Source organism: Penicillium chrysogenum (genome assembly GCF_028827035.1).
Source record: "Penicillium chrysogenum strain IBT 35668 chromosome Unknown utg000001l_segment0_segment0, whole genome shotgun sequence".
Taxonomy (NCBI): Eukaryota; Fungi; Ascomycota; class Eurotiomycetes; order Eurotiales; family Aspergillaceae; genus Penicillium; species Penicillium chrysogenum.
This window is the reverse complement of record NW_026622749.1, coordinates 6,185,572-6,197,606: the sequence shown is the minus strand read 5'-3', so window position 1 is coordinate 6,197,606 and position 12,035 is coordinate 6,185,572. Positions and strand designations below refer to the sequence as shown.

Genomic DNA, 12,035 nt, shown 5'->3' with positions numbered 1-12,035 from the left:
GTTGCGGACGAGCAGAATATTGGTGGGCGTGGGGCTGCTGAATACCACTAGAGGGAAACCTTCCATCATTATCACGGGGCCACGGAGGGGTAACAGAAAACTGGCGAACAGCGGTTGCTGCGTACCAGCAGTAGTAATGATTCCATTGGAACTAACAGTTAGTTGCAGACCGGGTGGAAGAGGATATTGCAGGTTCGAGGCCTTCAGTGGCCGCCCTCTAAGTCAAGGTTGTGCACGGTTGAGATGTCTCCGAATAAGTTGAGGTAAAGTGTCCCGAGGTCTTGACCTCAGGACGGACTACCCCCGGGGCCCTTGTGTAAGATGATATCGAATTGAGGTAGACCTCGATGTATTTGGGGCCTCTAACTAGGAGGTAAAGGAACAACGCTTAACCTAGTTGATCCATATTTGAGCATCATTACCGAGGGCAAGTGTTAATCGGTAGGGTGGATATGAAAATAAAGGATATAAGAAGAAGACGTACATACCCTAGATCCATATAGTCCTGGATGACAAAGGAACGTAAAGCAAGCAGAACTGAGGGACAAAGCAATACCTGGACGTTGGATCCCTTCTGCTCTCAAAGGCTACAACAATCTTAGTGACCGCTAGGGGATGAACGAATGCGAGCAATTTCATCCGTGAACGCCTTTACATTTAAATATTGGGTGGATCTTAGTACCAGCCATGTTCCCTTTGTTCAACATCTACCCTACAACCTATGCAGTTGATTGACTATTCATATATGCACTTTCTAGGACGATGACTGTTTTAGTACCTCACCTGCAAGTTCAGGTATAAACTGATGATAGGAAAATATAAAGACACCACCAATGATTGCATTTTGGGATAAAATTTGTAACTAATCTCTTGATTACAGATGGGAGTAGAGGATTCAATAGCCAGCTAGGAGATCCAACCACGCGTGTTCCAAATGAGATTGTAGCAATAGAGAAGGTAGCAGTGCAGACATTTACGGCGGCATATAGTAACATGCCCACGATCTCGCCGGGGCACACAACAATTGATGTCGTCGGGCCCCATGTTCAATGATGTCGTTGGGACACATGTCCCATTATATCGTCGGGGCAAACATCCACTGTCGCCGCGGCGTTTGTAGCTTTGTTGACTTTACACGGCCTAAGGCCGTCGATTGCTACCATAAATATAAAATGGCTCGTCTTTTCTTCTCTTCTCTTCTTTCTTCCTTCTTCCCATCTTCTCATACCTTTCATTCTTCATTCTATCAACCACTAAAGTCGTTCTATCTACATTGTTACCTGCTACATCTAAATCTCACCATGGCTGGTTCAGCCGAGTTTGGCGGGCCTCCCCGTCAGCTGCGGCCAGACCAAGTTCCCCTGCTCCTTAACACCATCGACAAACTCCGAAGCATGGGTGTTGGCGAGCATGTTGAGTTGCCACAGATGATTATCTGCGGTTCCAAGGCCAACGCCAAGCGCTCTGTTATCGAGTCAATCTCTCGCATACGCTTCCCAGTCAGGAAGGACTTTTACAATGGCTTCGTTACTGAGATCACCTTACGCCGCCATGCAACTACTCGCTTCCAAGTCAGCGTTGAACCTGGTCCATCATCGAGCAAAAGCCAGTTAGACATCCAGGAACTCAAAGGATCCATGGTCACCGCCCCCAATGCTGAGCAGTCAGTATCACTGATTGAAAAAGCTACTGGATTCGTCAAACCCTCTCTCGAAGACGGATTCAGTGAAGATGTCATGAGAGTGGAGCTTTCTGGCCCCGATCAACCGAACCTGACTCTCATCGATATTCCCAGGCTTTACTTCACAGAAGGCATAGACGACGAAAACAAGGACAAGTGTGCTGGTCGTCTTCAAATTGAGAAATACGTGCAGAATCCACGTACCATCATCCTCGCTGTGGTATCCGCAAAAATCGACATTTGTGCTCAAAAGATAAACGATTTCGCGGACAAGTATGATCGAGGACGAAGCCGGATCTTGGGAATCATCACCCATCTCGACACACTTGAGGAATCGTCCGACGAGGAAAAGCTATGGCAGATGGCCGTCAAAGAAGAAATATCCCAACAGCCGCTGGGCTTGCATTTGGTGTGGACGCGATCATCCGACAGCCGTGATGTGCCAGATGAACAGAGAGATCAGAAGGAGAAAGAGTTCTTCGAGCGAGGAGACTGGAAAACCGTGCCACGAGAGTCCGTTGGTACTGACAACCTGCGCAGTCGACTCAGTACCCTTCTTGTGAATCACGTTCAGAGCAGCCTCCCCAGACTGATTTCTGAAATCAACCAAAGGACTCGGAAGATCCAATCGAATATGTCTAAGCTGCGCACTCCTCGGGAGACGATCGATCAACAGAAGGCATTGCTTGTCAACTTGAGTAGCGATTTCCACCGCATAACCTCGCAAGCCTTGAATGGCATGTACATTGACGACTTCTTTGATACCCGAGTGGATGATGATCAACTCGCGACCCGTGACCCTCGACGTCTGCGTGCTATCATCCGTGCATTGAACGAAGATTTCGCAGATGTTATGGATATTGCCGGCTGTCGCCAATTTATCCATGGAGTCAGCAATCAGGTCACCTCATTGCTAAACCCTTGCAACCCCTACGCAAATATCAGACAGCCGGTTCACAAGAGCCGCATGGAGTTCGAACTTGATGTGCTTGAGATAATGTGCCGCGACAGAGGACTTGAATTCCCAGGGAACATCAATCAGCTAGTTCTGGCTAACCTGTTCCGAGACCAGTCGGAGCCCTGGGCTGAAATTGCTCGAGCCCATGTAAAGAAATCATGGGAGACAATCCGGGAATTCGTGTCGCTGTTGATGGATCATCTTGCGGACGAACACATGTCTGCGGTGATAGTACGAACTGTTATTCAACCCCAATTGGATAGGATGCATGCCAGTCTACTGGGCAAGGTACTTGAATTGACTGCTGCCAACAAGCGAGGCCATGCATTGCCTCTGAGTCGGAGCTTCCTTCGGGGCCATCCATTGCCTCTCGATCGAAGCTTTCTTGCTAGGATGCAGAAGTCCAGGAACGATCGCGTGCTGGCCCACCTGCAGCAGAGCCTTCCATCGAGCCTTCCATCAAATTTCAGTACTACCTACAATATGGGAGAAATTCGGGCGGCTACCCAGAGCATGGAATCATCAAGCAACCCATTCGTCGCTTCGGATCTCATCGACCAGTTCCAGGCATATTACAACGTGAGTTAGGAGAACCAGTCATTGACCATAAAGTCTTGTCATCTGCAAGATACTGACGAGAAACAGAATGCTCTAGGTGTCTTCACGGACAACATTACGACCCTCGGAATCGAAAATTGCCTTCTCGACCCTCTGAACGACCTCTTGACCACGCGGAAAATCACCGAAATGGAGGACAGCCAAATCGAAGACCTTTTCGCTGGTGTACAAAATGGTGTGGAGAATCAGGGACACGATCTGGTTGGTGAGCTCAAGCTATTGCAAGCCGCAGTGCGAGCATTGGATCAATTCAAGATTGCGCCATCTACCGGAGCAATCAAGCCACTCGGATCATCCTCAGTCCATGGGCGTTCATCTCTCCAACCCTACCTCATCCCCCAAGGGATCATATGCAATGGCGCATCTGCCAATCCCTTCGGCGTACTGTGTGTGGATTCTAGAGTCCAAGGCCAGAACAACACGCCCCGGTATCAGATTTCGTGGCCATACAGCCAGGCGCCAGACATGCAGAACTCAACCACGCCTTGCCCGAGTGGTCCATTCGGCTTGAATCCCGGTACCATGAATTCTGGGACTGTGAGTGTTCCGTCTGTATCTGCCCCGATTGCGAACGCCGCTCCAACTTCCGGTGTACCTGGATTCGCTGGACCTACACCTCCGCTCCCCCAGACAGTTACGTCTAGCCCGTTCTGCTCGCTCCGTGCTGGACCTGATCTATTCGGTACGCCAGATACCAGTAGCTACGATGCGTAAGTATACTCTTATTCTGGACTCTTGTGTGGAAAAGTGACTAACATGATTTGATCCAATAGGAATTCGTACTGGGAGGAAAAAGATCCTAATGGTGGCTGGTACAACCGGTACTATTCAATCTGCTTTCACAGGAAGTTCACACCCTTCTCACATGAGGTATGAAGCTTATGTTTATCCTGAGGTCGATTTGAATGGTTACTGATGTGATATAGGAGCTGCGATGGGCTGACTACAGGCTCGGCCGTCAGCCACCAAGGCAGTCGCTCTTTGGACTGGGACGTGATACTGAGCAACAGCGACGTATTGCGAGTATGACGCGGCGTCTTCAAAGAGGTGAGGGTACGACGTTCAAGTTCTCATCTGACCCTGAGAATCCCGGGAAGTCGACCTGAGGGGCAACTAATGGAAGTCTGAACAAGAGAAAAAAGAAAAAGCAAAAAAAGGAAGGGGGGAGGGATAGGGGATGAGGAAAGAGACTCTTATGGAGTTTGCAGGTTGAACACCTCGTTCAATCTGAATGTCTTTGAGCCTTGGAGGGTGTGATATGGAGGGATTTTGAAAAGAAAAAAAAAATTGTAACAATAGCAAAAGATCATAAAAAAAAGAAAAACTGTTTGTGTACATTGTTCATGTCCTAGTATCTCTCTTTACCACGACGAAACACCATATTAGGCCAAGAGACACAAGAAACAGACACTAAATTAGGGCAGATGGCATAACAGAATCAACAATGCACATCGCCATCTGGGTATTTGAAGAGCCATTAAGATGAACAAGATAAACCCAAAGACCATTTTCCTGAGGTATCCGGATTCAATCTCGAAGAATGCCAAAGTCCGCACCAGTCGGCCCTGTCTATATCGAAATAATTCCTCCTCAATACGTATAATCCCCCCTGACACAGGCAAGCGCTTTATACATCCAGTGCAAGGTGTCAGGCTGTACATATACAGTTCTTCAAGAACCAACATACCACACCTCCACCCCAAGAACATCGAACTTAACGCCTTCATCCGAGAGAGGCTCGTTGCCAAAGGTCTGGCAGGATGCACTAACACCCTTTTCAAGACTGCTGTCAAGCCACAATCCGTAGTGACCGTCACTATCCCATATATTAGCCAATGAGCAATATTCTCCCAGAGACATCAACCACTTACCCGCCTCCTAGACTGAGAAATCCAGTTTCACAGAAGATCATATAATCATTAACCCCACTGTACGGGAAAGCCTTGAAACGAATGCGCTCGGGGGTACTCGCACCACTCCGCGAAGGGGTATGAATGGAGGAAGGCGATGGAGGCGCCAGGACTCCACCACTCGCAGCCGCGAGGTTGGTTTTAATATTCATATTGAGATTGTGAGCCGGGGATTCCGCGCGCGGGGGTTTCGACTTGTCGTTGCGCAGGGTACTCCAGCGCCCGGCGGTAGTGGTATCGGCGGAGGGGGGAGGGGGGAGGCCAGCGCGCTCAAGGGCTTCCTCGGACTGTGGTCCTTCGCCTGGTAGGACGAGGGGGAAACTTGCCGGCGGTGGGAGCACGCTTGCGCGCCAGAGGAAGCACTCGCCCGTGCCGTAGAATTGCGAGTCCGGGTGTGGGGCGTCTGTCAGGTAGGCGCCGAAGACGGAGCTGGAAGGGGAGGAGTCGCGGATTACGAGGACGTAGCCCGCCCGCGGGCTGCGGTGCGAGAACTGGGCGCAGTTCTCGTAGAGGGTGGAGAGGGAGGCGCCGTCGCGGTCCAGGCTGTAGGCTAGACGCCAGGTTTCGGCAAGTTGGAGGCGGGGTGGCACTAGGAGTCGGATTTCTTCTGCCAGGGCGCGGGTCAGGAGTCGCTGCTGGAGGAGGTCTGCTCCTGTAGGGATTTCGAGGGTGAGGGGTGTGAGCGGTGGTGGTTGGAAGGGTGAGGCTGTTCGGCGTGGTGTGAAGACTTCGGATGAGGAGGAGGACCGTGACCATGGCATGACGGAGGGCATTTCTTTGGCTAGGTCGGGGTCTGTTATGCGGCGGTAGAGTCCTGAGACAACGTGGGTGACTGGGTAGGAGAAGTAGGAGGAGTAGGAGGCGGATTGGTAGGGTGGTTTTTCGGTGGGCTGGGATGCTGATCCCGTGGAGGTGGAGGAGGTGGAGGAGGTGGGGGTGTCGGAGGGGATATTTTCTGACGTGGACGACATGCGAGCAATTCGAAACCAATTGAAAGTTGAAGAGTAGAGAAAGTAGAGAAGTATGCGGAGTGGAAGTTCAGGTTATCTATGTGGGGAAAATGAGCCAAGCTGTCACACCTGGACATCATCCTTGTAAGGCATGGCATGATTACGAGAGAACTTCTTGGCTATTACATACATTTGTAGGTAATGGATTTAGATCCAAGAGTTATGTGACTAGCAATTGGCTTGCTAAACAGTTTCTAGGTACACTCGTGTTGCTGAGATGATAAATGTTCGTCAAGGCGGAACTTTGCTAGATCCAGCCATAGCCTATCAAATAGGTGCCCACGTCTTTGATGTACACTACAAAGAAAATATTTCAATTGGAAACATATGCAAAGAGCTATATTCAACGCTATTGACATAATTGGCAACGCCACCCTTCTAGAGAAAACCCTTGATATGAAATGTCACAAAAAGCCAGGCCAATGCGATGATGGTATCTTAGTGTGTATCGAGTAATCAAAACGCAAGGCAATTAGTTCTTCAACGAACCCGGACGAAGGTCCACCGTCTCAAATTCCAACCCACTGACTTCGAAGACATGTCCCGGCCGCAAGGCCCCCGTGTAGATATTCTCCTCGGCATGTGGGTGGAACAGACCCGTCTGGTGGCAGTTCAAAACCGACTTTAGACCCGGAGGATCAGTCAGTCGGAACACACCCCAGTCGGGACTTTTACTCGGAGCGCACACAATGGCAATACTCTCGGGCAGCATCACTTGGTAACCGCAGTGCGTGTGTAGATCACGGGAGCTCATGAAACAAGTCTGTGACGGATGTGTGTGGATCCAGCCGAGTGTCATCAAATCCTCCGAGTCACAGTAGTCAAAAAGAGCGGATTCGTTAACCGTTTCGCAGGTGTCTGATGTCGATGTCTGCTCGGGGATGACCAGCTTGGATATGAAGAGCGCGTTGGAGACAAGGGTACCACACAGAATACCGCATGTCTCAAGGTTGGCGCGGGTGTTAGGAGCAACCAGAGATAAGAAGCGGGATCGTAGGTTCGCTGGTAAAAATACCGAGCGCAGGGGGGTGCCATTTTCGAGATAGGCGGAGGGTTTGAAGGTGTAACTCGAGGGATCGAGATCTGAGCGCGTAGCGGTTGCTTGTTCGGAAGGCCGGATCTTCTCAGGCAGCGCCGGACCTGGCAATACTTTAGCTGGCCGCGCTGGCGCTAAATCTGTTGCAGAATCATTGACGATAGATGCCCGGCTAGGCTCAAGGTGCTCCTTCGGAGGCAATATCGGAGGTGCCTGGCGTTCGACGTTCTTATCGAGGATGGCAATATTGCCTGGAGACACAGTGGGCTCCAGCGGCCTCTGACGTGGCACAGTTGGATAATTGTACGTAGAAGTAGCGGACGAAGGGACCACGGGCTCTTTCGCACGTTGACCATAAGGTCCATCTGTATGATCGGGCTTGGAGCTAATATCCTGAACACGTTGACCGAGGTCGCGATCACCCGCGCGGGATTCCGATTTGATAGAATGGTCCCAGTCACCCCATACACCAGCTGCGCGACGAGTTTCCAGCTCTTCGGCAGATGGCCCAGAAAGACTCTTTGAGTCTCGGACTGTGGCTCGGCGGTTGAGCTCTGATTGAGCTAACTGCACGGCGAGATCTCGATTCTCCCCAGCTTCCAAAGGCTCTGCCACGCCGGCAAGAGCGGGATCGGCGACTTGTTCTCGTGGTTCGGCGACGATCTTGGTTCGGGAGGGCTGCTTGCGAGATTCGCGCTCCCGCATCAACTGAGTGTAACGCTCATATCGCTTATTGATACGCGGCCTCAGAATCTCCAGCTTGCTAAGGTTTTTCTCAACCTCTTTCTCGGCTGCCACCAAAGCCTTGCGATCTTCCTCGTTCTTTTTGGTATCGGGGTGCTTAGACAGATGGACCAGGATCAACTGAGCGTGTCGAAATAGAATGAGATAGGCTTGCTCATCGTGTCCTTCGCGTTCATATATACGGGCCTAGTAATTTAACAAGAGTTAACAAGTCTGAAAGTCTGAAAGCACTCGTGATTCAAGTGCAGGTAACCGGTATAACCAACCTCGCGTAAAAGCGTTGTGGCGGTCCTGAGCCAATACCGCAATGGAACAGAAGAGTTGTACTCGTAGTTCTGCGCTATCCGCGTAATATTCTCAACGCTCTGAGGGGCAGTAGCTCCAGTGGCACCGCCCGTCGCATTGGAAGGCATGGCGAAAAGGCGCGCTAAGACAACCTTGGAAGGGTAGGCGTTAGGAAATCAAGATGATGAAGTTGTAGATCAAACGTCAAAGAGCATAGTGAGATGATAGGAATTTCCGAAACCTGGAAAGACCAGCGGCAATTGTGGGAGCCTCATCTAGGCGACGAAGATAAAGATGAGGGGAGAAGAGGTGGGATGAGAGCGGCAAGCTCCCAAGGTCTCTCCGCTCTCCGCTCTCCGCTCCAAATAAAAAAAATTGCGGAAGTTCTACCACCCTCTTATCTCCTTCATTGGTATTCTCTCCATTCTCTCCCCTTCATGTCATACTTGAAATTTATGGCATTTGCCAGATCTTGAATAATGCCAAAAATCGCCACAGCTCGAACGCCGCTGGCGCGGTTTCCGTTGACGAAGAAGCTTCACCCATTGATATCCAGACAGGTCGGGAAAAACAGGGCTCGAACACAGTACGTGAGTGAAGGCCTAATAGGTAAGTCTCGAGATCCGAATCTGATAATGGCTACAAACTTACTTTTGGACTCGGCAGATAATGTCCTCGAGCGCGTATCGCCCTACCTCCGCCGAAACCAACCGCTAGACATTCTGGACCTTTGGCCTGGGGGTGGTCTCATATCATCTAAAGTGAATGAACTTCTTCAGCCACGCCGCCATGTCCTCGTTGAACCAGATCCTCGTTTCAACGATTTCCTTCAACCGCTCGCCCAGAGCAACCCGTGTTATAAGCTCGTCGATGAACCCATATATGGGAAATTTGATTGGTCTTACTTCTTCGCAGCTCATCTTCCAGAACAAGGCCGTGGGAACCGAGAGAACTCAGCTATTATACCAAAGAATGATTCCCTTCTCATCCTCGCTAATTTGCCTGCTGCTAGAAGTGGAATGGATCATTTCAAGCCCAGCCGCTGGTTTCTCAACTACATGAAGAACTGCTTAAAACAGAAAGATGTGAACTTGTACGGGGCCGTTCGAGTTCTTGCTACAATGCCCTCCAGCGAAGTCTCGGATATGTTACCGCGGTCCGCTATGGAACGCACACGAACTGGCGTATTTGCGGAGACCATAGGCTTGCACAACATAGAGGTTGCCAGTCCCGCTGAAGAGGAACGGTCCCATCAATGGCGGGGCTGGAATGACTTGAACAAGACCAGGGAGCGTGTGGCTGAAACAGCCGCAGCAAATAACATTATCACTCCACCCACCAGAGAGCTTCCTCCTTTGGAAGTGGTACCACACGTTCCCTACCGAACTTCGAGAGTTGAGCGACCGTATCAACCTCGAGTGCTTACTCAAATGCACAAGAAGCAGTTGATGGATATCGCAGAAGCAGATAAGCTAGGTCTTGATTCGTGCAGCGACACCACGGACCCCAAAGCCAAAGCAATAATTCGAAAGCGAGCATTAGCATGGACAAAGCTTGCCAGGGATAACTCAGCGACCTACTTCCGCCAACAGCTTGTCGACGTAATACTTGAGCAGGACCAAGTGGGCTGGACATTTGCACGTGCGGCTGCGGATCCCGAGGAGAGTGTTGAGAGTCTGAAGGCTATAGAAGATCGTATGGTATCGCTCAAGTCGAGTTATGCCACTTTAAAATCGAGCATTCACCACACGATGTTAGAAAAACATCAACATGCAATCGATGATGTCCGCTTGGGCAGACTCGCCAACCATTTCGTTGATGTCGGCCTGACACATGAGCAACGCCCATTTGAACCCCTATACATCCATCCCGATGAGACTTATCCTCGCGGGGACGGGCGCGCAGTCATATATTTCGAACCAGATTCCAACCCGCCCAGTCTGAAGAAGACGTTTGACCTACCAAGCACAACGGTACAACTCGTCCTCGACCGGTATCTTGCAATGCTAGCCGTGGTGGGGACTCGTGGCACGATGCCAGTCGCCGAATTCTTGAAAACACTTTTCTCAACCGAGAGTATCAATAGTCATGTGCGAGATATTCCAAGCCTTGCCAGCTTTGCCGAGAGACGGCTCAAGCCTGGGCGTGGGCCAATGCCCTTGCCGGAGGGTTCGACGTCCGACCCAGCTTTCACCTACCAGGATAACGTGGACTATGATTTGAGCGATGTTCGACTCCGCACTCTTTCCGCGGCAACCCTGTTGGATATTGCGGTCAAGTACGAGAAGCTACCGGAGAAGCTCGGTATAATCGCCTTCAGCCGAGCTCTAGGCGGGACAATGACCCAGGCCCAGATAGGCGAAGAGTTACTTAACATGAGGCTCAGATAGGGCCGTGTATATCACTGTGTATATCACCGTGTATATCACTGTATATTAGAATTTGTGTAAAATAGATTTTAACGGGAATACCTACCTAGGTATCTAATTGATAATCTGACATAATGTGACTGGGAGTATCCATGGATGTATTCTCCATGTGCATGGGGCACGAGGCTAAAGGATTGGATGTCGTCCACGGGTGTCGAGGGTAGAAATGACAGTAATCAATGCACTTGGTGCATTGAGTAAAGATTGGCATTGAATAGTCAATGACCATACAAATATTGACACAGATTTTAAACATAGTTAGATAAACACTGATATAACACTAAAAATAAAATTATAAAGAATCGACCGTTGAGACGCATACGGAATACTCCGTACATAGGATGCATTTACAGCTATTTACTTTTAGCCTATTAACTAACCTATTTATTCTCTTTCGAGTAATTTTATCATAACTAACGTTGATTAACCTATAATAAATACATATACATCTTTAATTTAAAATAAAATGACGACCGGCAGTACCCGAACTCTCCAGACTTTTTAATTTCCCGTTTGCAACTGTCACCGTAGTATTTTACTGTCACTGTCACTGTCCCTGTCGATTATGTTCGAGACCGGTGGGCCGGTTTGGTTTTATTTTTCTTTGCTTTTTGGATTCCTTTTATGATGGCCATTTCCCAACAGTTCTTCTTTGTCCATATTATGCCTATAGACCCAATCTCATCAGAACGTGCGTTCGCCACTCCGTCATCATTATCGGTCCAACCGTGGGTGAGGCTTAATTGCCTATCGCGAACTGTTCCGGTGGCGTTATTGATATCAAATTTCATTTGCCTTGTTCCCCCGAGGTCATATAGACCCTGACCTGCTCGCAAATCCCTCGATATTACACATTGGAACTATGGCCAACCCACCAGTACAATTGTCGCTCCAGACAACCCAGGGCAAAAGCCCATCTACTCAAGTCCCGTCGAGTCTCACGCCACCAGTGACTCCGATAGCCAAAGAAAGGCCCCCAAGATCAACTCCAAGTCCATTTCAAGACCCAAAGGCAGCACAAACGCCATCCACCTCCAAGGACAATGTCGGCACTCTGCAGTTCACCGACGACCTCGAAATCTGCCACGACGAGAACAACCGCTCCCTCGAGTTCGGCCGCGGCGTCTGGAGCATAGTATACAAAGCGCGCTCATTCCCACACCCACAAACAAACCCCCCAGGCACGCCCCCAAGCTCCCCAACCTCAAGACCGCAAGTGCTAGCCGTGAAAGCACCCTTGCGCCGCGATGCGCGCCCAGTCCTAAAAGCCGAAGCATCAACCCTAACCCGCCTCACATTCACCCAAAGCCACGAACAATACATCGTCCCCTTCCACGGCTACCACGCCCCCTAGGCGCAATAGT

The 12,035-nt window shown here is 50.1% G+C and overlaps 5 protein-coding genes across 5 annotated transcripts; 3 read left to right on the top strand and 2 right to left on the bottom strand.

The window, feature by feature from the left end:
* Positions 1 to 1,301: 1,301 nt before the first annotated feature.
* Positions 1,302 to 4,363, top strand: N7489_002458 (uncharacterized protein; the record flags this gene model as incomplete). Its single annotated transcript, XM_056708213.1, has 4 exons — positions 1,302 to 3,218; positions 3,285 to 3,967; positions 4,031 to 4,127; positions 4,184 to 4,363. The coding sequence occupies 4 exons, from the start codon at positions 1,302 to 1,304 to the stop codon at positions 4,361 to 4,363; spliced, it is 2,877 nt and encodes a 958-aa protein (XP_056572515.1).
* A 565-nt stretch (positions 4,364 to 4,928) lies between these two features.
* On the bottom strand, positions 4,929 to 6,138 carry N7489_002457 (putative oxidative stress response protein Oxr1; the record flags this gene model as incomplete). The annotated part of the gene is made up of 2 exons (XM_056708212.1): positions 4,929 to 5,073; positions 5,129 to 6,138. 2 exons carry the CDS (start codon positions 6,136 to 6,138, stop codon positions 4,929 to 4,931), a joined length of 1,155 nt encoding a protein of 384 aa, XP_056572514.1.
* Positions 6,139 to 6,649: 511 nt separating this feature from the next.
* N7489_002456 (putative endosome-associated ubiquitin isopeptidase (AmsH)) lies at positions 6,650 to 8,370 on the bottom strand (the record flags this gene model as incomplete). The annotated part of the gene is made up of 2 exons (XM_056708211.1): positions 6,650 to 8,143; positions 8,224 to 8,370. 2 exons carry the CDS (start codon positions 8,368 to 8,370, stop codon positions 6,650 to 6,652), a joined length of 1,641 nt encoding a protein of 546 aa, XP_056572513.1.
* A 351-nt stretch (positions 8,371 to 8,721) lies between these two features.
* On the top strand, positions 8,722 to 10,632 carry N7489_002455 (uncharacterized protein; the record flags this gene model as incomplete). Its single annotated transcript, XM_056708210.1, has 2 exons — positions 8,722 to 8,851; positions 8,909 to 10,632. The coding sequence occupies 2 exons, from the start codon at positions 8,722 to 8,724 to the stop codon at positions 10,630 to 10,632; spliced, it is 1,854 nt and encodes a 617-aa protein (XP_056572512.1).
* Positions 10,633 to 11,533: 901 nt separating this feature from the next.
* Positions 11,534 to 12,025, top strand: N7489_002454 (uncharacterized protein; the record flags this gene model as incomplete). Its single annotated transcript, XM_056708209.1, has 1 exon — positions 11,534 to 12,025. One exon carries the CDS (start codon positions 11,534 to 11,536, stop codon positions 12,023 to 12,025), a length of 492 nt encoding a protein of 163 aa, XP_056572511.1.
* Between the last annotated feature and the right edge of the window lie 10 nt (positions 12,026 to 12,035).